This window comes from Thunnus albacares, chromosome 13 (assembly GCF_914725855.1).
Source record: "Thunnus albacares chromosome 13, fThuAlb1.1, whole genome shotgun sequence".
Taxonomy (NCBI): Eukaryota; Metazoa; Chordata; class Actinopteri; order Scombriformes; family Scombridae; genus Thunnus; species Thunnus albacares.
This window is the reverse complement of record NC_058118.1, coordinates 2,994,772-3,022,653: the sequence shown is the minus strand read 5'-3', so window position 1 is coordinate 3,022,653 and position 27,882 is coordinate 2,994,772. Positions and strand designations below refer to the sequence as shown.

The 27,882-nt window shown below is 38.8% G+C and overlaps 1 protein-coding gene across 1 annotated transcript in view; it reads left to right on the top strand.

Moving 5' to 3' along the window:
- The window catches only part of pknox2 (pbx/knotted 1 homeobox 2), a 119,613-nt gene that overhangs the window by 45,475 nt on the left and 46,256 nt on the right, over positions 1 to 27,882 (top strand). The window contains exons 4-5 of the mRNA XM_044371125.1: positions 18,827 to 18,936; positions 20,747 to 20,883. Coding sequence (XP_044227060.1) covers positions 18,847 to 18,936; positions 20,747 to 20,883 — 227 coding nt within the window. The 5' untranslated portion in view covers positions 18,827 to 18,846. The remainder of the gene's footprint in view (positions 1 to 18,826; positions 18,937 to 20,746; positions 20,884 to 27,882) is intronic.

Below are 27,882 nucleotides of genomic sequence, written 5' to 3'. Positions count from 1 at the left end.
AGTTTTCAGTTCAGTTTTCAAATATTCAGAAAGGTTTACACTAGGCAGTTTACACTAGTTGGTCAGTGCACGATAAAGCTGACTGAATATTAAAGCATGTTTTCTTGCACAGCCTAGACAGAAACTGACAAACTGAAGTTAGGGACTGTCTCTAGAGTAGTTTGAAAATTAGCTTTGTCATTTGACTACTGATTTTAGATTACAGACCTAGGACTATCTATCAAAGAGATATTTGGCTTTGACCACTGCCTGGAGCGCGACACTTATTTTTTGGAAGATAGACTTGGATGACTGCTGAGCCAGTGGCTTGCTAAGCTAACTAGCTAACTAGCTGGATAAGCTTTCAAGTTGGCGTTCTGAGGAAGTCAATATAAAAGGATTGTTCAACTTTCTGACGGAGGAGGTTGCAACTGTCAGACTACAATAGAAAACAATTTTGGACTTGGTGGAGGAAATCAATGACCCGAGGCTGCAAAACACTGAGAAGGAAAAAAGGATTGTCCTTTTGGAGAACCAGGTGGCGGATTTGGAGCGGGACATGTGGATGAATGACATCATAGACACTGAGCTGGAGACTAAATCGCGGAATACGCCAGGGTGGTAATGATGTTGAACGGCAGGGAATTCAGCTAGCTGGACTCAAACTCTGTGGAGCAACAGGTGACTGCTTTCCTTCAGCCTCAGAGAAACAAGAGTGATAAACCGGCCGTAATAATAAGGTTTGTGAACAGAAATGATAAAACTGCACTGCTACGGCAAGAAAAAAAGCTGAGGGGATCAGAAGTCTACTTGAACGAACATTTGACAAAAAGGAATGCAGGCATCACCAGAAAGGCTTGCTTCCTGCAAAAGCAGAGGAGGATCCAACCTACATGGTCAGCAAACTGCAAAATCTTCATAAAACTAAACTGAACTCCAGAAGAGGCTAAAGTGCTGGTCATCAGAGACATGGAGGAACTGGACAAATACCAGTGAAGCCAAAAGAACATCACAACAAGGTTATGAAGAAACTCAGAGTGACTCAGAGTAAATAATCACACTACGTAACCATGACAAGTCCTGACAGAAGTCATTCATCTCCATCTAGAGATAAGGATTACAGAAATTTTGTAATCCTTTGTATATACAGAACATAAATCGCAAGATATGGAAAACGATACTGATCCGGAAAATCGTTTCTCCAACAATATCAACAAAAACTGCTGTTATTACACAGATGATCAGTTTATGATGGTTAAGTCAGATCACAAAATAGCAATTATCCATTTTAACAGCAGAAGCCTATGTGCCAACTTTAAAACATTTAAATCAATTCAAGAAACCATTCTATATAATAACTATATCAGAAACTTGGGTCAGCCCTGAGAAGGGTGTGGACTTTGAGTTGAATGGATATGAACTGACTTATATGAACAGAAAGAACAAGAATGGAGGGGGTATGGCTTTGTACATAGATAAAAGCTTCAATTAAAAGGTGGTGGAAAGTATGACAACAGCTGCTAGAATGTATTACAATAGACATCTGTATGGGAAAAAAAGAAACATGTAATTGTGAGCTGTATATACAGAGCACCTGGATCTAAAATTGAAATATTTAAGGATTGGTTGGAAAAAAATGTTTGCAAAAGTTGTGTTCATATGTGGGGACTTCAACATAGACCTGTTAAATCTAAATAAGCACAAAATGACTGAAGAGTTTATCAATACAATGTATAGTGTGAGCTTATATCCAAAAATCACATGACCTAGCAGAATAATATCACACTGTGCCATGCTAATAGATAAAATAATCACAAACATTATGGAAGACAATACAGTGAGTGGGCTATTATTAAATGACATCAGTGACCACTTAACAGTTTTTGTAGTCTATGACTGTAATTATAGGAAGCCAGTGACTTTAAATATAGAGTGAGCACAGAGAAACCCATGAATGCATTCAAAAATGAATTACTAACATGAAAGTGGAAAATAGTATATGAATAAGAAGATATAGATTGTCCAATAAAACAATACAGTAGAAAACAAAAATATGCAGATAGTCCATGGATCACAAAGGGACTACAAAATGCCTGCAAAAAGAAAAAAAAACAAACAAAAAACACTATATAGAGAATTCATAATGTATAGATCTATAGAGTCAGAAAATAAATATAAAAAATACAAAAATAAATGTAAGAAGGAATACTATAAAAAAATATTAGAGAATAACAAAAATAACATCAAAGCCAGCATTATTAGAAATTGATCTATAAATTCAAATTACCCTCAATATTTTATTAATAACGAACAATAAATAATATGTGGTTCATGGTTTTAATAAATTCTTTGTAAGTGTGGGACCAAAATTGGCAGAAAAAATCAGTGACCCAGAAACAACCAAAGAGGGAACTGATGATGATTATGGGGATAGAAATCTGAGTTCAATTTTTCTTAGAGCAGTAGAAGAAAAGGAAATCATGGACATTTTAAGCAAATGTAAGAACAAAGACTCTACTGACTGGAATGAAGTTGATATGACAATAGTTAAGAAAGTCATCTACCTCACATCTGTAAGTTGCACTTTTGAACTGGTAAATTTCCAAGCAAAATGAAAATTGCAAAGGAAATATTATATAAAACTGGGGATAGACACCACAAAGTACAGGCCTTTTACATAAATGACATATGTAGAGAATCAAAAATATTGAAATTTGTATTATTTGCGGACAACTTTGTTCTGGGAAGAATTTACAGCAGGAGGTGATCATAAAAGAAATGATAAAATGAAAACGATGGTTTGACATGAACAAATTGTCATTAAATCTGAACAAAACAAAGATTATGTTGTTTGGAAATTGTTAAGTCAACACTCAAGTACAAGTGATGATAGACAATGTCAATATAGAAAGAGTATATGAAAATACATTTCTAGGTGTGAACAAAATCTGCTGGAAACCTCATATAAGATATGTGCTAGCAAAGCTGGCAAGGAACGTTATTAGCAATACTAGGAAAAACAAGACACATTCTGGATCAGCACATCTTGCACATCTATACTGTTCACTTGTACTGATGTATCTGAGTTGCTGTGTGGAGGTGTGGGGTAACATCTACGAAAGCACCCTACAGCCATTATGCATACTACAAAAAAGAGTTGTAAGGATAGTAAACAATGAAGTTCACGGATCTGGTAGAATTTAACATAGCACAAATAACGTATAAAGCAAGAAATAATCTACTACCAGGTTATACACAAAAAATGTTCTTCACCAGAGAGGGGGGTTGTAATTTGAGAGGAAAGTTTAATTTAAAAAAACTCTGTGTTGGCGCCACTATGAAGAGTATGTATATTTCAATCTGTGGGGTGAATGTGTGGAATGGTCTGGATGTGGAGCTAAAACAAAGAACACAGATAAATCAGTTCAAGAAGACATACAAAAAAAATTTTAAAATTCAGAGGTATATGGATGAGGAAGGGTTGCGTTAACTGACAGAAAGGGGAAGGAATAAATAAGTGTATACTTCTTCCTATTCCTTTTTGAACATGTGATATTTAATTTGTTTTGTTTATTATGTTTATTGAGTTTGTTGTATAGGTTTATTGTTTATTTCATTTATTGTTCTTCTTGTTTTGTTTTTATCTGTTTTTTTATTTTTACATGTTTGAAATAAAATTGACTAAACTAAAATTCAAAGATGCTTTATTTTCATCTGGATCTCCTCCAATTATATACACAACCTCTAGTTTTCAAAGCAAAATCATGCAATCATGTGACATGGTCCAGTGTAATTCTGACTTGTACTCTTCTACCTCCTGTTCTATCATCACTATTCATTTCCATGTGGACCATTAACAGTTACACAGCTTTGATTGACTGACTGAGACTAAGTTTTCTTTTTTTTTTGAAGGTGGGGTTAAAATACAAATCATGCTATATTATTTGATTAATTGAGATATATGGTAAAAGTATTATATTGTATAGTGAGCAGCTAAACCTATCCATAAGGCACTCCTATACATATGGCAGTAGAAAACACAGAACACATAAAATGAATGTCTAGGTGATTTATAACAACTTCCAATGTAGGCCCAAATACATATATTTTGTGAAATAAACAGATACAGACAGCAGCTTGTTATACACCCCCATTACCTTCACAGTAAATCTCAGTTTTGATGATGTTTAAACAACAATAGTTAGCTTTGTGACATCTAAACAACAGTCACCTTAAGAAGTATCTCAACAACAGGTCGTTATGAAGTACAAACAGTATTAATCATTTTTATGATATACAGATATAGCTTTTAGTGGAACACGAATTACCTTGGATAACTTTGGCTGCAAGTAATATATCTTCTACCAAACCAAGTTGCCAGATGTCCCCTATCTACTCACTGCTCGGCATGCTCAAAGAGTCTGACCTGTCATTACCGTGGCTGGGCTCCTCAATTCAGACCTGTCGTGCATACCAGTCTGCTCAGTCATCCTCTGCTTCTGTCTAGCTTCTACCCGCCTGCCTTTTCCCGCCAAGACAAACTCACCTCCCTCCCCTCCACGACCAGAGCTCTGCTGACACTCAAGTGGCTAACACTACCCACACACACACATGCATGGAGAGAGAGCCACCCACCTGCTAATCCCCTTCTCATTAATCCCCCACCACTCTCCTCAAATATTCCCTTCTGTTGATCTCATTGTGTGTGTGTGTGTGTGTGTGTGTGTGTGCTTGTGCTGATGGTGGTGGTGGTGGCCAGGGCCTTCTGCAGATGCCTGGGTCCATTTAAAGTGATATTTCACTTTCAGTTAGGTAGAACATTTCCACTTTTCAGCATATGCACACCTTCACAGGAGTCCAGGACAATTCAGCTTAGGGATCTGCTGCCACTAACACGGTTCAGGATTTTCTCCCCAGCTTTTAATGGGCTATAGATAATCGCACATGTGTTCAACTACTTGTTTAACAGGCAGATCCAGAACAAACAGAAAATATTATTACCCAGGGAGTCATTTCCCGTTGTTTGCAAATGTGTTGGAGGTACAAATTTCCAAAATGAAGTGAAGAAATTGGAGCTGAACATGGAAGCAAATAGCAGCCGGTTTTAATGGATGAAAATCAATAAAGTCATGCAAAAGTATTTCAGCTGAATTTCAGCTGAATTTCTTACTTCTGTATTTAGCATGTTGCACCATCTCTGGAGATGGACTGTAAACATCCATTTCAGTAGCTCATCTTGAGTAGTGTGTTGATTTTCATATACTCAAGCTGAATTCACATAGTCACCAGTATACTGTTATGTATACATATATTAATCATAATACATCATACAGTAGCCCAATAAACTCATTCTACATACTAGAAAACCTTGTTATCTGGAGCCTCTCTTCCTGAAGCATGTGTACACCTGAACCAACATGTCTTGTTGATTTTCACGGTGTGCATTAGCTGTGTTCCCATGGTAACATTCACCCTATTTATGTATGCCAGACTAAACATCATTTGGATTTTAAGATCTTCTCAGTATAAAGTGGTAAGGGTATATTGGATAGCTATTGTTAACGTGCTAATAAACAGACATGATAAACTTTACACACTAAATGCTAACATGTTTACATGGCAACAGCAGGCATATAACACAGCTCAGTCTAAATAAGTAGAACTTAGATGAAGTTGAGGAAAGTCTGACATAGAGCTGAGCCTGATGAGCTGAGTCTGAGATATCAGAGAATAAACTCTCTGGTGCCACCCTCAGGTTCAAGTAAGGATCTAAAAACAGCAATCAACAAACAAGGTGCTTTTGTTGCCTGAACCTAACTACACGTGAGATGTGAACCCTGGTCTCCAGTGTCAAAGTGCTGCACTTGATACACTGTGCAAAAATGCAGCATTTCCTTCACAAAATTGCCACTGAACACAATCCAACCAGCAGTAACATTTCCTGCAAAATGTATTTGGCAAAACAAATAAGTAACATAATTTCCTTGAGACAGGGTTGGCTGTTGAATCTAAAACATCAGAGGATAAACCCTTTAGTGCCACCCTCAGGACAAACCTTACAACTTATTCCCAGAAAGAAATAAGGCCCTAAGAACAGGTAGCAGCGAAAACATTAGCGGGTTTGGAGTTTTCCTGGTGGATTGGGAAAAAATACACTAGTGTTGGAGACAAATGAGACACATGTTTTTTAAAGGTTCACAGTTTTTCAAGTCTGTCTTAAAACAACAGTCAGGAGTCCAAATGAACATTGAAACAGGTTTTTCTTGCTGTAAACATTCCTCCTGTTCATACTGACCATTAGAAGATCCCTTCATAATACACTTACAATGTAAGTGATGGGGGCCAAAATCCACAGTCCTCCTGTGCAAAAATATATTTAAAAGTTTATCTGAAACTAATATGGAGCTTCAGCGTCCAAATGAGTCAAATCAAGTAGATATCTTTCAATGTTACAGTTTTTTTAGTGCCAAAGTCCGTCTTTTTGTTACTATACTTCCACCACAGCTCAACAAGGAAACACTGTCAGAGGAAACACAAAGAGGGAATTTGATTCTAAAAAGGCTGTAAATGTGTCAGATATCCACTTGATATGACTAACTCAGACTGATGAAGCCTCATATAAGCTTCACATCAACTTTTAAATGCATTTTTGCACAAAATGACTGTTGACACACTGTGGAATTTGGCCCCCATCACTTACATTGAAAGCACATTTGAAGGGGATCTTTTAATATCAAGTATGAACAGGAGGAATGATTACAGCAAGGAAAACCTCTTTTACTGTTCATATGGACAGCTGAGTGTTTTTAAGACACACTTGAAAAATTGTGAACCTGTCCTTTAAACCAAACAAGCTAGATATGCGCAGTGAGCATGCCCTGATCTAATACAACACCATGACAAATTGCAGCCTGAAAAAACTGACCATGTTGAATCAACACCTGTCTGACACAGCGACAGAAAATTGTTCAGTTCAGGTTTCACAAAGGTAATATTCATTGCAGGACTATGGTATTAATATATTGTATAGGTCTTCATTTTTTAGTTTCAAAACGCTGTTGATTCCATCTGCTAACGTCAAAGTTCGTCTACTGTATCAGTCATTTCTATGTTTAGAAACCACACTGCTCTCTAATCTGTTTTTCTCTTTAGTAAATATACCAAGTCTGACTATAGCAACTAGCTTCAGAAGCACAGGTGATGGCGTGCTTTCATTGTACTTGGTGGACCGCTCTGTGCGTTTTAAACCCTCTGGCCATAGTCAGAATACTTACACAAGTAATACCACATGGTTAAAAAGCCACTTTGTCAAATGCATAAATAATAATTGAACATGCCACAGAAATCACTTCAGGAAAACCGCATTTCCGAAGTTTGAGTTGACAACTTAATATATTAAAGCATCCACCACACTGGACTGTGTAATTTATCATGTAGAGAGTTAAACGTTAAAGCAAACAAGCCCCCCTGCATCCTGTGTCATTCAATTGTCAGTCATGTCGCTCCACCAGTAGCTAAAGTTGTTCCGGAGTGACACGGATGGCACTCACTGACTGTGATAAGGAGGTATCCATTTAAAAAAAAAAAGAACCTCGCAGATGCAACAGCAGATAAGCTGCACAATGTATGTGCCAGCAAACATGACAGCGGAGGACGAGAGGGACTGAAGTGGTGGTGGTGGTGGGGGGGCAGGGGGGGGGGGGGGGGCAAAGCAAAGCGTCTGGAAAGGATTCAGCAGGGAAACTCTTGTAGATTACATTTCCTCTCCATGAGCTTGGCCGTTCCAATTTCAGCTTGAATTTTTCTACCTTCAGTGTTCTGATGGTTATCAGCTTAGCAGAGGAAATGCTCCTGTGTGTGTGTGTGTGTGTGTGTGTGTGTTTGTGTGTATGTGTGTATGTGTGTGTGTGTGTTGACTGCAGGACGCACTCAGCCCCACACCACCTTTCAACATCAAAATGCCTTAGCTGCTATTCTTGGAGTTGGCTGAATAGATAATAAAGTCCATGCAAGTGGACATGAATATAGTTGCCTCCACATTCCATACTAAGACCTCAATGAATCTTTGGTAGAGAGAACACTATGGCTTTAATGAAACATCAGTTCACTTCTTCAATGCTCTTAGACTTAATTAAGACAGAATTAATAAAAGCTTTACATCCCAAATGTACCAATGACTACTCCTCTAATCATTTGGATCGGAACACTACACATATATCTCAGTCCAACTTTAAAGCAGCTAAAATAAATAGTTCTATATTAACCATGGATCACGTGATGTATTTGTAGGTGATAGTTGTCCATAGAGAACACAGAGAATTATCACTCAACTCTACCGTTATCTCTGTTTTGGTTTTATGGAAGGCAACTTTACTGTAGTGGAGATCAATAAATATGTAAGGAAAGTGGACTTATATTCACCAGGTGGCTGTTTTTTAAGTTCCCATATCAACCTAAAAGGTGATAATATGTCAGTGTTGTATTTACTTGTTTCCACTGCACCCAAGTTGCCAAAAAATCAATTGTTGCAGGTTTAAATGGGACATATTTATCTCATACTGGCCCTCATTTCAGCCTCTGTCTGAAACAGGCTGTTTTAGCTCCTGTCTCTTTAAGGCCCCCCCCCCCCTTCAGATGAGTCCGCTCTGTTCTGATTGGTCAGTTTCCAGAAGCTGCTCCTCAGCAGCCTGCTCCAGAGGCTATGTAAACAAACAGTGGTAGTAGGATTCCACTTGTTTTCCTCCTTATTTACTCGTAATGGCAACTTCTCAAACGCATCCATACATGTTCAAGCGGAAATCAGATCTGATTTGATAAAATTAAAATAAAAAAGAAGAGAGAAAAAGAGAGAGATTGCGAGCGAGAGAGAGAGAGAGCAGTGGTGGTGGAGTGAGTGGAGGGAGCGGCGGTAGAGAGAGCAAAATAGTGATAGAGAGAACATAAAACATTATTTTCTGATTGTTTCAAGGCGATTATGCTCTAAAGCGCAAATAAATAACCATCAAACACTTAACAAATGATTTACTGTGGAGACAGACCATCTTAGTTTCTGTTTCATTTTCCTCCTCTGCATTTCTCCTTTCCATTCATTCATTCACAGATCACCTCTGTGTCTGTAGTGGACAGGTGGCTCGCGGAAGCAGGCAGAACGAGCTTGGAGTGAACACGTGCACACAAACAAATGTTCATTCTCTCACTGCTCTATCTTAACGAGTACATTTCTGCAGATCTCTCAGCATTGTCTCAGTTTTTGACGAAGAGTTTATTATCAAGGTCATCCATCTCCCTGTGAATTCCACACTCTCTGGCACAAAACATGGAGAAACCTACACCGTTCATTTATTGATCCGATATGTGCCTAATTTTATATTTTGCATATTTGTGTAATATACCAACATTACATATTCATAACTAAAGGGAACTTAACTGTTGTACATATTATTTATACAATGAATAAATCATCAAAATTATGGAAAAAAAGACATATTCATTTTTTGGCTGCCGAGCCAGTAAAAATATACAAGTGGCCTGTAAAATTCTGATCTACTGGCCAAGTGGGCCAGTGGGGAAAAAATGTTACATTGGACACTGATGTTGGATTGACTCAAAATAAACTACAGTACCCATGTTCATTATTATGAAGCCCAGTGCAATGGTGTGGCTCATTGATGTGTTTTTGGACAACAGTAGAGCTCTATGGCACAGAGAAATACGATATATCAAGCTTTAGATAGAAAGTTCTACAATGCTTAGTTAGTACAATCAATTCAATGTTGGGTTTTTGTCTTTTTATTGGATTTGTCAACAAAAAGACAAAACAGAATATCACCAGACTTATCCTTTTCATGAATATGGCTTGAGATCAACGTTCTGCTAGATGCCATCTCATCCATGGTTCTCTGAGCCTTTTGCACCATACAGACGCTGTTGCAGTGCTATTTTTGTTGGTGAAGGGGAGCGCAATGTTGGCACTCTCCACCCACCCCCTTCCCAGGAGTGTGTGTGTGTGTGTGCATGTGCCTGTACGAGTGTGTGTGTGTGTGTGTTTGTTTTAGGAAATGATGCAGCACCAGTTTGTGTAAATTTATCCGCGACAGAGCTGAAACAAAAATAAGTTCACTGAAGCAGGTCCGACAACCATTTGGTTGCCATGTGCGATGTTTGCCATGTGTGCGTCATACATGTAGTGGAGCATGTCCATGTTCTTATTATTATAATTTTTTTATTTTTTTTTTATGAAGGAGGATTGAGGAGTGTGCTGCAGCCTACTGGGAGGACACAAACCTCCACGCTGGCATATTTGAGCTGTAGCCAACGAGAAGCTGGTTTTCACATTAATGAGTGCTCACTCGATCTTGGATTCGATTTTTTTTTTTTTTTGCGCAAGGGAAGAGCCAACAGTCATGAGGATCTCTGTACTAATTAAGAAGATTATTGATTATCGTTACATGACACAGTAATCAATCAGAAAATATGTCTTTAGTATTTTATGCTCTATGCATTGTTGAACATTTTTGTGATCACTTTTGGCATTTTGGTGCTGAAAATCTTTGATTGCACAATGAATATAAAACAACTTTTTGTCATAAATTCAACTCAGTGCTTTGTATAAATTAATATTTAAATGTTTTTAATAAAAGAACACCATTAACATTAAGCAGCAGTGTATTGCAGAAACCAGGTGTCAAGTTAAAATGAAATTCTTAGTAAAATCCCGCATTTTTGTGGGTTTGTTACTTTTGACACGATTTGGGTTTAAAAAAAACGATTTTCCGATTCAAATCGATCTTCGTTTAAACTTTCTGATATCGATTCATAAAATCCAAGAGCGATCTTTTAATATGTGCCTTTTCCTGTGGATTTTAAATCTGAAATTAATCCAGACATCTGCCTTCAGTCGTATTAATTATGACCCGTAGAAGTGATGCAGTTCAAATGATATCTATATAAGGTGATATGGTTGGGTGGATGGATAGATAGTTAAATGGCAAAAAGTGGACTTAGCTACCGGAGACTGCGATTTGCTTCCTGTTTCAACCGCTGTTCACTTCCTATTTCCAACTGCGAGTCAGGGCATTTTAAAAAAAAATGTAACATGGTGTTTACTGTCGCCATGACGACAAAGGTTGCCTAACTATAAGGAAGTGGTAATCACGTTTCAAGTTAACATTTTAATGCAAACTGTGATCTTTCCCTAACCCTAACCAAGTGGTTTTTGTGCCTAAACCTAACCAGATTTTAACCACAGCATTGTCACATCATAAGATCTCCTTGTGCGAGATCTCTTAACATGACATCTCGCACGAGATCTCACACAAGATTTCATTGTGCGAGATCTCGTGGCCAGATCTCGTTGAACATGGTGGGAGCTGCTCCACTGAAGGCAAGCCTGTTGCACAAAAGCTTTGTTAGGAAATCACAGCAAAGTGTATGTTTTCCTGAGGTATTAGTGCTGTTTACATTATAGCAGGTATGTTAGTAGCCACCTTATTTACACTGGCTGCCTGCTGATTCAATTTAAAATCTAAAGTTGGTGGTTATACACTGCAATCAAGAAAGCACTTATCTGGTCACTCAATACTCACTGTAGAGTTGCACCATATTGTGTTGTCTGCTGTACTGTGTTCGTGTTAAATAAAAAGAACATTAATGGAACTGCTAATGTAAACCTTAATATTTTAATAAGGCACCAGGTAGAGGGTTCCTTGTACAGCATTAGTTCTCTGAGAATGTCTTTCATATCCAAGCAAAATTGGTACTGAAATATCCCTAATCGAATCGATAGCGAATTGATAACGAATCAAATCGAATCGAAACAGGACCTTGTGAATCGGAATTGTATTGATTTGGTAAATCTGAATTGATACCCAGCCCTAATTAGTAGAGTAGTGACATGAATACCACTTTACTAAAAAAAAGTTAGAAAGAAAGCAAAGTTTTTAGAAAAAGGGCTAAAAATCAGGTACCCCTTGATACAGATGATTAAAGAAGGTACAATCATTTACCTGCAGTCTGAATATTCTTTTCATCTTTGTCTTATATGTTTAGCCTCTTCAGAAAATAAACTTGCCTCATTATAATAAGGGCTTTTAGCTATGCTAATAAGGTTATTTGCATGCAAACCACCTGTCCTTAGGGAATTACAAAAATTTTCCACTGTACTGTAAATTTACCACTATCCATTTTACTTGAGACTTTAATCTAATTTTTAAAAGCAGGAAGGAACACAATCAAACTGGAATCCGTAATATCCAAACAAACATTTGCATAAATACAAAGAAAACAAGAATTGCAGTCTGATTGGACCACTGACGCCATTGTCAGCAGTTCGAAAGAAAGCGATGAATCTTGCAAACTGTCATACCCCAGGGAAATCCTCATGTCTTCATTATGGCTGTGGGGCATATTTGAATATGTGAAGGATGTTCATTAAGAAGTTCAGTGTGAAAGAATACACTGGAAAGGTTATAGATTTAAAATTCAAGTATAAAATGTCATTGGAAATGGATGAGGACGAGTGAAAAGAACCTTTTTAGTGAAGCCATTCCTCTGAGTGAGAATAGGAAAATGCCAAAGGACTCAATGTTCTTCATGAAACTAGCATCATGTTGACAAAGATGATGGGTATTAAGTCAGTAAGAGTAAAAATATTTTAGTTTCCTCTCACTGAGCTGCTGAGGGTGATGTTGCCTTGTGGAGTTTAACCTTGTGAGGCCTTAACAAATTCTGAACATACCAATTTGCGTTTGCTGACTCTGGCTTGTAATCATTTAATTAACTGTCCCTTTTCAATAGCCAACTCAGTGTTCGAGGTTCATGAGCAGCAAGCAACACAACACTGTGTTGATCTTGTGTAAAATCTCTTCAGTGGGTGTGCATATGGGTGAGTTGCTTCCTGCTTTTTGTGACTTGCTTCACATCTAAATCTGAACACGCTCAGCTAAGCAGTCACCACAGAAGTGCTCACTTCTCCTTCTTTGTATGTTTTACTTCAACATCAGAACACCTTGCTCTGTATCCCTCGCTGCGATATTTGCCATACATAATAGTAACACTGAGCAGCTTCCAGAACACTTTAGAGATATGAAATCCCATAAAAAACTTCTCTTCTTTGACCCCTGAGATGAAACCTTTCAAACAACAGCGTACATCAATCTGCCACATTTGATCTTGGCTGAACCCAGACTTAACAATGTCCACAACAATGTTGAAACGTCCTTCACCGAGTTTCAAATCCATGCCTCATCTACCTTGTGGGTGAGGATGAGTCCAATCAACAAGAGCAGATGAATAAATGATACTAGTTTGAATTGTAAGTGTGGGCTGGTGTGGAGCAGGGTGTTGCGAGGCTGGGTGGAGGGAGGGCTGCTGGCTCAGGTTAATGAGGTGGTCTGGGAGTGTGGACTGCGTCCTGGCTGCAGTGTGTGTGGAGCTCGCTTTAGCCTGGGGGGGATTTGTAGCCCTGGTAAGACTATCTTCGCCTCCGGCTGTGTATGCACTTGCGCCTTTAAGTGTGTGTATGAATGTATGTGTGCTTGCATGTTACGGCGAGAGAGCAGTGTGTGTGGTACTGCCCTCAGGATGACACTAGTTGAAGCTTTGCTATGTCTGTGTTTAGTGTTGGCATTTGTGCATTAATATACATGTCTGTGTTTGCATGCATGCCCATTCCCATGTGTATGTGGGGTGTTTGCGCTCTGATCTGTGTGTTTTCCGATTTCTGTGTTGAGTCCGACCACAAATGTGTACACAGGGCCCCCCTCCTCGGCCCCATTCTCATTACCATTCTGCCCTTCCCTCCACCATTTTACTCAACGCCATCAAGGCCTCGCCTCCTGGTGTTTGCATTGTAAATCAGGCCTGACAATAAGGCGATGATTAGATCCTACTCATATTCAAAAACACCTGATTTATTTATTCATCTTCCTCTCTTGCAGGGCCTCAAGATGCATAATATCTGACCAAGGTGACATACCCACTTCCAAATGTTATTCATTGCATTTGCAGGTCAACCTCCTAACCAACAAACTCAAACAGGACAGATTAAATGAGATTTTGATGGGAGGAAATGCAAATGACATCTCCTCCGCTCCTTCCTTCCACAGAAAAGCCATTCAGCTGCTTCTCTCCTTCATGCATGTATACATGTTAGATCGGATCAAGTATCAGAGTGGGTTAAAGTGCTGAAATCTGTCACCAGTTCAACATTTGGATTTGAATCTAGCCTTGGGTGTAAAACTGTGATACGCTGTGTCTGTTTTCATGAATATGAGCAAGATATTATTTATGGAAAGCTTCAGGATTCTGAGAAGCGGTTCCAATTGATCACTAGTTAAGTCAGAAAAGCCTTCGCACTGTTGTTGTTTTGGTTTTTAAGAAATTGGCATCATGGGAATTGTGCTGATTTTTCTCAGACTGCCCTTGTGAGATTATTTCATTATTTTTTCAAACCATTTCTGTGGGTAATGAAAGCATGTGATTCTGACAGGCTTCTACTAGTTTGGTGAAAACATCAACATGGAAAATTTTGAGTGCTCCAAGTAATCAATACTACATAAAATACAAGAGTATAAACGTAAATATCAGCATGATTTATTCTGTGTTCTAGTCATTGGATCTATGCTTTAATGAGTCAAGTTAAATGAGAATGAATGAAACTAGGTCAAATAAAAAAAAAAAACACCTAGAGTACCTAAAATACAAAGGCATGTTGCAACATCTTCAGGATGAAAAGTGTTTTTAGACTCAATAGTGGCATGGCACAATGGACGGCAATGTCATTCAGTCCATCACATTGGTTCATGTGGAGTACGACTACTGCACAAAATTTAGTCCAGAAATTCATAGTTCCCAGAGGATGCAACCTACTGACTTTGATGATCCCCTGACTTTTCCTGTAGCGCCACCATGAGGCCAACATTTGTGGTTTTGAATGAAATGTCTCCACAAGTATTGATGTAGATGTTTTGCCATCAAATTTGGTCCAGACATTCATGTCCTCCTCAGGATGAATTTTAAAAACCTTTCATCTAGCGCCATCATCAGGTCAAACTGTGACTTTGTGTGATACTTTGGTTTACAACTGAATACTAACAAAACCAATGATATTCAGCTATAACTGTATGCTAAGATGCTAAACTAAGATGGAAAATGGTTAAACATTATACCTTCTTAGCATGTTGACATTGTCATTGTGAGCATATTAGCATATGACTATGCCTAAATACAGCCTGACATGGCCACTAGCATGTCTGTTGACTTGTTTTCTTATATACTCATGTTAACATTCAGGGTTGTAAACACTCATCATGCTGCATCCTCTCCACTCCAATCATCGCCCCATGTTTGGTTTGGTAGGAGAGTTGAGTTGCGTTCAGGAGCGCAGAACATCACAGTCTCAGTCACATCAAACAGCCGACTCCGACTGTTATTTTCAGTTTTACATGTGAGGAATGAATCCATTACCTGTGCTCTACAACTTGTGTAACACCTCCCTTCACTGCTTCATAAGTCTAATGCTGCAGAGGGTGAAGTGTTGATATTTCAACATGACAGAGACACATCTTTGCATAGCACAGGTATTTTAATAAAGTGGTGTGAGACCCCTGCTAGGTCACGATCTGGAGTGTGAGAACTGTTCTCCATGATGCTGCTCTCTGTGTTTAAATAACAAGTAGGATCATTTTTCTTTTTTTTTCATCACCTTGGTTTGTCGCAGGAAGCATTTCCATTCTACATTTAATAGGAGAACAGCATTGTACAATATATTCAACTTCGAACCAAAGCAGACAAGAAAAAAGCTTCGGACATGGTTGAAATGTGGAGGCCAGAGGCAGTGATCACATCATATGTGACCAGATATGGATTTTCATTTCAATGCCGGTGGTAAACAGGGTGAAACTGCAGCTACGCCACTGACTAACCTTACATCAATACAGCAGAGGCCCATTCTATGCCTGGGAATTGTTGGAAAATTGAATGCTGAATAGAAGCGTTTCTTACTGCACAGAATCCGATGAAAGAGTACGAGTGCCTCCAATCCAAATTCACGGAACCCTTTGATGTTTCTTGGAATAATTTTATGCCTACTTCTCATTTTCCATTTTATGCTTGCTTTTGAATTTTGATTGCGACTACAGGCACTTTTCAATTGATATGCATTATGAACTCTGTAATAATTCAAAGGCCTTTGTTGAGGAACAAACATGTCATTTGTCCTCAAAATGAATTTTACCACTTATTGTGTAACTGTACACCTTTGGTGAGTGCAGAGAGTGGTTGCCTGACGATTATTGTCTCCTTTTTCAAGATGTTAGGGGAGAGATTTATACTTTTAGTTTCATGAGGGAAGTTTTTTGGTGTATCTAATTACACTATTGAAAGTCTTGTTTGTTGTTTTTTCCAGTGTTCTTGTCTGTTCTTGTATGTACATTCATGCCTCAGCAGCCATGGTATGGCATGTGTTTGTGCACATGTTATGTGTGTCTGTGTGTGTATTTATGGATGCACGATTGCCTGCTTAAATTTGGCGTTTGGTGGCTGGTTCCTTCGAGGGATGGCGAAACTTGAGAGGCCGCCTAAAATACTGTGCAGTAATTGGAATTGCTTTATCTTCAGTCTCATCAATTAATGTGCAATTTTCCATTTAATCACTAACACGCTCGCTGCATTTGCAATTAAAATGAGGACTGATAACAGAGAAGATGCCTTTCAGCTGATAGTTGGAATGAGAACAGAAACCAGAAGACGCAATCAGTACACAAAATGAGTTGCAGAGACATGCACATGGCACACAAATGTGTGAACACCCATAGTGCAAACAGTCATGCTCATATAATGCTGCACTGAATACACGCATATGCAGCTCACACAAGCACAGTATGACATGATAAAACATGCAGATTTGCAGCTAAAACCCCAAATTAGAACTCGTCAATGAAACTAAACCAACATTTAACATCTGAATTTTGGCAGCAGTGCTGGACTCGGATGCCACTCTAATCGAGAAGGGTCTCAGCCAGTTCTCTTGTCTTTGACTTTTCCAGTCAGAGATATTGCCAGGGTCTGGGTCTCAGTGGGGGATGAGCTCACTGGCGGGGAACGTCTGTCATGTATTGTCCTGATTCTGAAGAGGGGGATGAGATGTTCGCATCACTTCCTGTCTGGCATCAGGAATCTGAAAACTACCCAAAAAGTGTCTTTTTATTCGTGGAGTGCAGGGCTCAACACACAGATGTGTGAGACTGTAGCATGCAACAGACGGTTTATAACACTGAAAGCAGGAGTTCTGTGCAATACTAAAAGTGTTCATTTTTGCCAGAATTAAGCATACAGCTGAATGAACATCACATTAATGCTCTTTTAATAATCCCACTTAGTGTGTCTGTAATATTCAGTTATACATTTATAATGTGGTCATTGTTCTAAATGGTATGTTTTCATTTTGTATGATACCAATGAATGATATTCCTTTTATAATATTTCCTTGCATGGCATTCTTGTAAAATGTATTATATGATTATTATAGTTCTTTTTCATCAGGCCATAACCTCACGGCTCAGAGTCACATACTGCAAATCCTTGGCTTTAGTGGTCAGGCGGATTTACTGCACATTTTTATTTCCTGAGGCAGTAGCTCTGAACGGATGTTGCAACCAGTGCAGAGATTTTGCTCAGATGTTCCAGTTCCATTTCACTAGCTCATAATCAAGCGTTTTCCTCCAGGTCAATACCATTCAGTCCATGTGCATCAGTCCATTGTAATTGCTGCCTGCCTTTCATGACCACACAAGGCATTATTATGTGGCATTATAAGGCATTCACAAGTTCAGTGGCTCAAGGTATCCAGCAAACATTTGGACTTTGAAAAAATGTTGATTTGATGGTCCGCACCATTATTTTAAGCACCAAATTGACCTTTGTAGTGTCTGAATCAATCAAGTAAAGAGATCAGGACTTTAAATTTATGTTTTAAAGAAAACAATGTTGTTTGATGAATAAAAGGTTTATTAAAGTTTGCCCTCACATTTATCAAAACACCCTTTCCCCTCTGGTCAAATGGGTAATTTACAGGACATTTTCATGCAGCGTATACACATAGGTTATATGTGGCTTCAGGATGGAGTACCTGCTGTGCTTGCCTATAGTAAGATGGGCTGATGGTAGGGGGTCTATGTGTGTGTGTTTGTATGAGTGTGTGTGTGTGTGTGTGTGTAACATACCCCTGAACCAATTAGCTCCTTCAGTGGGGGTGGGAGCGACGGTTACAGCGGTGTTCCACAGGGTACAGCCCTCAGCCCTGTGGGGTTCCGGCCAATAGCAATTAGTCCACCGACAAGAGCCCTAATTAGCCCTCTTGATTGGCTTGGTAACAGCGTAACAACAACACCAGCAGCCAACACATACAGACGACCAAGGTGACTCCACTGTGATGCGTTGCTTTAAAGCCAACTGTAATTAGCAAACAAGCATGGCAGTATGTAATTGGTAAACAAGTAGTCGAGTTTGTTTGCGGTGTCATTATGAACCTGCTGGTATGTAAAGTATTTCTGTAAAGGGCTTCATGATTGAGTTTGTGTTGCTTTGTCTTTTTAGAAGTGTTGTTAGATCACTCAATACATCATCCCAGCCCTTCTGTCAGCTCCATGCAATACATGCAGGGGCAAAGAAATAATTTAGTTAATGGAGAAGGGGGAAAAGAATTGTGAGAGGGAAGAGAGTGAGATGCTGCATGAAAATCCCATCTATTATTTAATCATAGCAGCACCTGGTGGCTGTTGCTGTAATAGAATTTACAATCACTACTTGCACTTGATTCATGTCTCTTTTTTTTTCTGTTTTTCCCCAGTCTCAATGTGAAGCTATCCCATGATGCAACATGTGTCCCCAGCACCTGCAGTGACAATGATGGCCACCACCCAGAGCGTTCCTCCACCATCGTACCAGGAGAGCCAACAGGTCAGAGGCTTCATCAGAATGTACCTGAGCACTTATAGTACCAGCTCATACCACTTTAAATGCCAAAGTCAGAACAGTTTTGGTTATTTAGACAGATTTTTACATGTGTGTTATCTCTGCTTTGCTGATTTGAAGTGGGCAAGGCTCAGTTGGAAATAGGGGATGTCATATATTTCCGTGCACCAATCAGAATTTAGCAATCTAAAAACTTCACAGTAGTTCAGTTGAAGCTTTTAGCTTTTAGTTTTTTGTCCTCAAATCTTAACTTTAATTGTTGCTTATTTAGTCATGATTATTTATTGCTATAAGAAAAAACAAAAATTGAAGTTTTCCGGTGCTTTAAATCAGTAATCTCATGATAATAATTCCATTTACACAAAGCACTGTAAAGTCTAGGAATGTGTTTGTGGCAGATAATAAAAGACAAATAAACTGTGAGACTCTATGGTTATACAGATACAGAAAAAAGGTACAATAGAGTTACAATTAACTCACTATAGAAAACAACACACTTAAAGTGGCCAGTGACAAAGAATAAAAATAGAGTAAAAATAACATAAACTACAGTAATATCATTATAAAACATAATGTCTTAGTGTCTATAGGAATATTTAAATGATTTTTTATGAGGTTGACTTGCACTTCATAATTAAGACATGAGCGCAAGAGTGATACACACTGTATGTCAAAGAGTTTAACTGAACAAAGTGGGAGGAATAAAGGTCATGCCCCAGCCTGCAGTGTTCAACACAACACGTGATGCCACCAACAGGTCAGTGTAATTAATGGAGCCTGACTGTGGCTGGACCCAAGCTTTGTCTAATGCTGCAGACCATCCCGTGGAGGGGAAGCAGAGCAGGTTCATCCGACCGCCTCAACCCTCCTCCTCGTCCACACCACCTCTGTCTGCTTTCGCCCAAAGGATTAGTGCCAGGGGAGAGCTCCCGAGCTGCAGTCTGCGTGCTCGGCAAATGCAAATGAGAGCTAGTTAAGTGTGAAGAAGCTAATTTATTTCCCATTTGGTGCTGGGATTAAGTCTTGAAGCTTCCTCCCACCCCACCTCGACTCAAAAAAAAAAAAAAAAAAAAGGCAGGGGGCAGTGGGTTGGGGGTTGTTAGACTCATTTCCTCAGAGAGAAAGGAAAGCGGGGTAAAAGATGAAGAAGACAACGGATCGTGTTCATAAAACATGTCACTCTCCTGTCCACACCACAGCACGAATAACACCAAAAGAAATGATCAGATTCTCTAATGATTCCATGTTAAACCCTCACTTGTCTTCAGAGCAATTGAATAGAAGATGTATTGTGCTAGCAGTAAGGTAATCTCAGTACAAGTTGGTCACTGATAACTCAGGTGTGAACACACTCACTGAAGTGGCACTGTTCAATTGCTAAATACTAATTGAATATTTATCCGTTAACAGGAATCTATATATGACCTGAGTGTTCCTTGTTCAATTACTGAATCTTTCCTATCTCATTCATTTTGCTTAACAGCTTCATTACAAGGCTGCTGACCTGTCAAGCAACAATGATTCAATCCAGCTACATCCTCATTTGTAGTCTGTCAGCATCAGATGCATGTTGCACCTTATTGCTTTTGAAAAGTGATTAAAAATTTACTTAGACCACACAAGCAGCCGCAAGCTCATGACAAGCAGTAGAATGCAAGGAATGTGCATGATTGAGAAACCGGTTATTTTCATGTGATTTTCAAATTTGGCCTGTTTTACAGTTGTTTACAGATGTTTGGTTTTGTGGTAGTAGCTTAAATTAAATCCATTTTATGTTTATTTTTTCTGTCCCCAGATGACGGGCACCACTCAGCAGAACACCAAGACCCCACAGGTCCATATCCCAGCAGCCTCTGCAGCAGGAAATACCTCTGTCAGTGTGACCCTTGACCCCCAGGCCCAGCTTGAGTCTGACAAGAGAGCTGTTTACAGGTAAATTCAATCACCTTTGAGATATTCATGTACTACAGCAACCCTGTCTCTGTGGGATTAAATTTGTCTCATAATAATCATGAAAATCTCACAAGAACCAAACACAAAAAATAAATTGAAAGTAAACAAAGATAAATTGAAACAAAAAGTACCTCAAAAAAAATGTAAGTCATACCACTTGCACTTCCGGACCATTGACCCATCCCCCAAAAGTACTTGACCAATGGGGATGCAGCCCTGTAACACCTGCCCCCATGAAAGCTTAAAGAGGACCTATTATGCTCAATTCAGCTCAAAATTTTTTATTTTTGGACTCCACTACAGTAGCTTGGGATGATTCACAGTTCAAAAAACTCCTTATTTATCTTATACTGGCCCTTTATGCAGCCCCTCAATATACACAGTTTCTCTTACACTCTGTTTTAGCTCCTGTCTGTTTAAGGCCCCCCTCCCGATGAGCCCACTCTGTTCTGATTGGTCATCTTTACGTATCAGAGTTGTGTATCTTAAAGCTTTTCAATGACTAACTAATGGGAGACTTTTATTATGAAGAATTTACAGGAAGTAAAAACGTGTTCCTCACTGAATTAGCTTCATTAGCAGTGCTAAAAACACAGAAATTCCGATCAGTGAAAGAAAAGTGAGAATATTTTGCAATTAAAGGTATTTTTTTTGTTTCAATTTATTTCTATTCACTTTCAATTTGTTTATTTTTTTATTCTTGTGAAAGTTCCATTATTATGACACAAATCTAATCCCATATATCTCCTAGAAATTACGTTTGTATACTACTAAATTGCAACAGTAACTTTGTGTTGAAGGAAACATAACGCCAGCGGAATTATGTTTTCTGTCAACATAATGAGAACATTTTGTTAATTATTGCATCTGGTAAGTTGCATAAATGTTGATACTGAATTCAGGAGTAAAATGTTTCTGCCAAAACATATGATTATGTTTGCTACGTAATTGGGAAAACTGTTAAGTAGTATATAAACATAATTTCAAGGAGACAGAGTTATATTATAGGTTTACACATATGTCTTAAGTGAAAGATGCAAAAGTTTGAACTCTAAAATAGTTGCCATAGAGCACAGAGCACTGACCACAGTGAACACCAGTTTATTTTTACAACTGTTAATCACTTTGTCTTTTGCTAAATAATATGACTATTTGGCTCAAAATTTGTCAAACTGGGTCCAGCGGTGTGCACTATTCTGCCTGTGACTTTCCCTTCACTTGTTCTTCCTTTGAAATAATTATTGCATGTTCTCTCTTGCACCCTGCTGGCTGTAAGAAATTGTACTAAATTGGCTTGATGCGCTACTTCCAGATGAAGGCCAAAAGCACTAGTGTTGTTTTTAATATGTTCCCTTAAACTAGCAATGACATAAAGCTTTTGAAAATTGTACTTGAAAGGTGTCTCCTTCAATTTTCACTTAGTATCGCTCATAAACCGAAGAGCACCTTCAGTAAATGCTTTCACTCATCAAAGCTGAGCAGAAGCACCCTCCATTTCCTCTTCTTTGACTTTAATAAATTGACTTTAAAATAACCATTTGATATACGGGCAATAGTCAGGCTGTTTCTCTGACTGCAGTGATCACTATGATAGGCTCTTGCCCCCTGTGACTTTGATTATTAGGATGAGACAATGAGTGGATCTGTGAATGCATAAATGAATGAATGAATGACTGAATGACTTCCAAATGCTTTCCGGTCATTGCACTGGTTTATAACCACTATGCTACTGCTGACTAAAGAAATCCAGAAAATATATTTAAACCACAAAATGCTATAAAATGCCTCCTGAAATTCATCAGGCAAACTCTTAACATATAGTTGTTTTGTGTAAGGTCTCAGCATGACTCTAGACTTTAATTGTAAAACATAATTTATTTCTCTTTCACGCCAACAGTCATTTTCAAAGGTAAGCATCACTCTTCAAGAGGTAGAGACCTAATTTTGAAACTACTAGTTTACTACAAGTATCCCTCTTGGTGTAGGTAATAACACAATATAGATATGAACACCACACTTTCATTATGAACACATTTAAACCATCAAATAGCGAAGGGGGTGTGGAAGTTTTCAAATAATCATCATACATACTTTTTATGTTTAAAGCACACTATGATGATTTGTGAGCTTTTGAGTCAATATGTACTCAATCTCAGATCCACCAGATATACAACTAAAAGAAATTGTGCATTTGCTGTCAGAGCCTCCAAACTCTGGAACAGCTTTCCTGTTGAAATTCATCTTGCAACTTTAATGACTTCCTTTAAATTGCTACAAAAAACTCTCTTGCATTGAGTGGTCTTCTTTTAACTTCTTTGTTGTATTGTCCTGATCATTTCTGTTGTTTTAATGTTTAGTCCCACCTCTCTTGCTCTTGAGTTATTGGTCGAAATAACCCCAATAACAAATGTATAATCATTTGCACCACATTTCATGAAGACTTTAAAATTAATTTGCATTAAGCTCTCAGAAAAAGCATTGTCTGGAACACTGTCTGACAATTTTCACACTGAACTTTAGATAAGCTTTTTGTCTTTTTTGTCACTCTTATTTTCGGATGTTTACAGATCACCCTACAGACATTTGTTGCAAATTTTATGCTTTTATTTACCGTGTAGAAGCCCTCGAAGGCACCACCTTGTTAGGTGTAGAAAACAAGAAGGAAAATCACTGCTGGGTGAAACCCAAAACACCAGTAAAAAAAAAAAAAAAAAACACCTCACTCCTCTCACAGCTTATCACTAGAATATTGATGCACCCTTATAATGAGCTTGTATTATCTATTTATGAAGTAAATTATTCAAAATACAGACATTTTTAATCGAGCTGGGTGATCTGTTGGTGTAGGCAGTGCACCAACAACTAACTAGAATTGTTGAGCCAAAGGAGAGTTGAGCTGCCCTGCAACGTCTGTCCTGTAATGATGACACTGCAGACTGTGCTGGGCCGTCTGTCCCGGCTCCTCAGGTCCCACCGGCGGGTATCCGCCACCGCTGTCTGAGTAGGTGCGAGCCCCCGCACTCAGGCCTGAGGCGAGCTGCTGTAAAGTCCTCAGCAGCTCCTCTGAGATACAAGGCTCCCTTTGATGTGAGCAGCCATGTTTGGAGCAGCTCTGGGTGGTGGTGGTGGTGGTGGTGGGGGACTCAATTCTAATCAGCCCCTCTTCCACTTCCACGTGGGTTTTTTTTTGGATCTCTACTTTCCTCCTCTTCTTCCCCTAAACCACATACACAGGAAACAGAAGAAGCTCACAGCAGCAACCACAACCAGAGTGTTTGTAACAATCACATACAGTATAGACCTTACTGATGACTTTATTTGAATGTTGTCTTCTATAGAGAATACATTAATGTTAATAACCCTAATGTACTTCATTAATTGCTTGATTGGAGTGCCTCTATAAGAGCTGGGATCTGTGTTCTTGAGTGCGTTCCTACGTTAATTAATGTAAAACAGTTTTTAACATGCACAGTGGAAGAGCAATTGCAGCAGCTTGTATTGTTTGTGTGGAGCCGGGTGCTAAAAGCATCGGCTCAACTATAGCGAGCTGCATCAAACAGGGGAGTGGTGTATGACTGACTTACTAGTTAAGAGTGAGACAAGAAGATGGATATTAACCTCATGTCTGTGTGTTAAAGAATAATAATTGTCAGCAAACCCAATGAAAAAGACCCAAACTAACAATAAATTATCAATTGCTCCTATACTGACAAGTATTACATCAACAGTAAGAACAAATGGCTCGGGGCTGAGTGCCACAGACTGGGCAGAATGTTGGACAAACACATTGTTGGATTTATTTTTTGAGGACTTTGTTGACAATAACAAAAATACAGAATAACACCAGCTTTATCTTTAAAGTAAGGAGCTGGAGTTAGGACATGGTCAGCTTAGCTTAACATAAAGACTGGAGACAGGGAGAAACAGTTTGTGTCCAAAGTGGGGGAAAAAAAAGCCTCCCAACACCCCTTAAGCTTACTAAATAACACACATTTTTGTTTGTGTAACCCATAGACAGACAGAAATGTAAAAATGACATTTGTGGTTTTAGGGAGTTTCATGCTGGAACAATTTTTTTGGCAGTAACTGCTGGGCGTTCACATATTTCTATTTGTGCACGGGGTAAAAAAAATGTGATACGATGTGTTAACTGGTGAGCTTTAGAGGTGATGGTAGGCATACTTTTTCACTTTGGACAGAGCCAAGCTAGATGTTGGACCCTGCTTCCAGTCTAACCTAAGTTAAGCAAAACTAACACGCAGACATGAGATTTAAATTTAATTCAATTTAAAAGGGATTCTCTCAGGTAAAACAACACTGTGCTAACATCACTCTTCGATGTCAGGCAGTGAATCTGTTTCTTAGATAAATATACCTGACTATGTATATACTTTACCATAAAATAAGTGTTACTTTTCCAGATGATTCAGATTTAACCGCAGTTTTATTACCGTTAAGTGGAAGAAAGTTTCAAGAGCACCAATTATCTATGTGCAACTCTTTAACGAGTATCAAGGTCCCTATCATTTAGTTTTACAGGCAAATATAGCTGTGCATCCTGCTGGAGCAGATAGAATAGAGTAAGATGGGAACTTGAGTTTCCTAACGGTTACCTGTTAGTGCCATGGAGAATATGGTCTGTAAAACTGAGTCTGTAAATCTGAATGATGGCCAATTAAAATGTTGTGATCAACGATGTCAAAGGTGGTGCAGAGCTCAGGGAGCAACAAGAGCTGAGGGTTCACCAGCGTGTTGCTGTTAAAATATGATTATTTGTAGCTCTTAAGTGAAATCCTTGCTGTTTATGTATTCAGAAGAGGCAGAGCAGATTTGAATTTTTGGAAATATTTTACCCATGCAAAGAGCTAATGACTAAACGTACCTTGATACCTTGTTATAAACGCAATTAAATTTGACTTCACAAGTCACTGTCTCCCACGGTGAGTCAAATTATGCAAAAAGACACAAATAGCGCTCTTATTTTAATAAAAGTCTAATCCGACAGTGTTCCTGCCTCTACACAGTGCTCATATGGGGGCTGTAGACTTAGAAAAAAGAGAAGTGTAGAGAATCAGCATCTCTGCCATTTTTCTTTAATTATTTTGCTCAGGAAGTCTGTGTGGGCTTTAATGTTTCTTTTCACTAATTGCTAGAATGCCAACTTTATGAGGAGATGTGTGGTTTCCTCTCTGCCTCTCTCTGTCTCTCTGCCTACTTTGTTATTAGCAGCGGAGTAAATGTGTGATAGGGTAATTAGCCTAATGAGTTGTGGCATTTACTATAAAGATCCTTCTGGATTCTCTGCATCTTATTAAAAAGCCGGTAAGGCTTTTGTTTTTCAGGTTGCAGATGTAGCGTGCGCGGCTGATGGAAGCAGATTCAGCTTAGAGATGGAGACATGCACTTAATTGAAAGAGACATCATAATTGTCCTTTCTTTTCTTTTTTAAAAGAGAAATGTCCTTGTTGTGCTTCGAAACAAGTCGGGTAGAAGAGCTGTATTTACCAGAACGTGCTGCTTTAAGGTCACACTTTTATGAGTTTGCTTGAGTTAACTGCTCGCTTGCTTTACATGTAGAGAACTTAGGGAATAAATGATAAACAATAAGACAAGTGTGTTCTCCAGAAGTCCACACAGGCAGTATTACACATCTGCTGCACACAGTAAGAGCCACATTCACTACATTCCCATAGGCCTACACACTTGTAGAGAAAACGATCTAAATAGTCCAGAATAAAAGACACAATAGTTCTTTACATCTGTCTTATTCATTGCACATATTGAACTCTGCTTGGCTTAAGAAACAGTTGTCAATGATATGTAACACATTTTATATGCAAGAGAAAGTGAGGAAAAGGAAAAAGAGGAAAACAGGAAAAAAAAAGATTTCAATTGGATTTATTCTGTGTTTTGACAGTGGTAGGATCCTTTTACAAAGATGCCAGTGTTGCAGTGCAGAGCCCTGTATGGTGCATATTATCATTCCCTCCCCTCCATAGTGGGTCTTTGCTGAAAGCCTCCCTCATGCTGGTCAGCCTTGGTATTTTGCATTGAGACTGGATTTAAGGGTTTGTGTGTGTATTTGTGGGATGTTTAACATGCCGTCATGCTGACAGTCGGCCAACTCCGCGAGATACAGGAATTTTATGGTTGTATATGCACTTGTTGTTAATGGCATAAAAGAAATGACGATTTGAACACCTCTCGTGTCGTACACAACAGGAGGGAGTGTTTTTAATTTGACACATCCAACGGCGGCCACATTTGTGCTTGCCTGTGTGTTTGTCTGCCTCTGTAATGCACCATAAAGTCTGTTTATCCTCACTGCCACAATGCATCAATGCATCCTCGACCACTGTGCAGCTTTTCCAGCGGCGCGGAGACTATCGCTGTCTGACGGGCTTAAAACAGGCCGTGCCTCCTCCATTTAGCGGGTCAGCGTGTGTTGGTGTTCAGCTGCTGCTGAATGCAGGAAACTGTGTCAAAGCTCAAGTAGTTTTATTGACTGTTTCTTTCAGATACCCATTTTTATGAGTTTCCTCACTGCTTGACTTTGGATGAGAAAGGAAGTCCACAGTTTTCTTTTCTTTTTGTTTTTTACTCGGGCAACTTAGCAATCCATGTTATCTTTTCCTGGCACAAGAGTGGCCTACAGCAGACATAGAAGAGAATAGAACATGATTGGTGCTTCACAGCTGTCAAGTAATGCCCTCTGGATAGACAACAACGGTCATCCACAAGGGCTGGCTGAAATTCTTTATTTCATTATTATTTTAAGAAGTATTGCTAGATGCAGAATCTAGTGATATGTCTGTGTATTTTTTATAACTTCTTTTATAACATTGTCCATTGATTGGTTTAACACCAGGCCAAGTGTGAGCTAAAGTCAGGATGGTGTACTCTCTGGCAGGAGAGAAACTGCAGTTCGTACTCCCTTCTGTATACATCTGCTGTGGATTTCAACCAGAACTGAACACA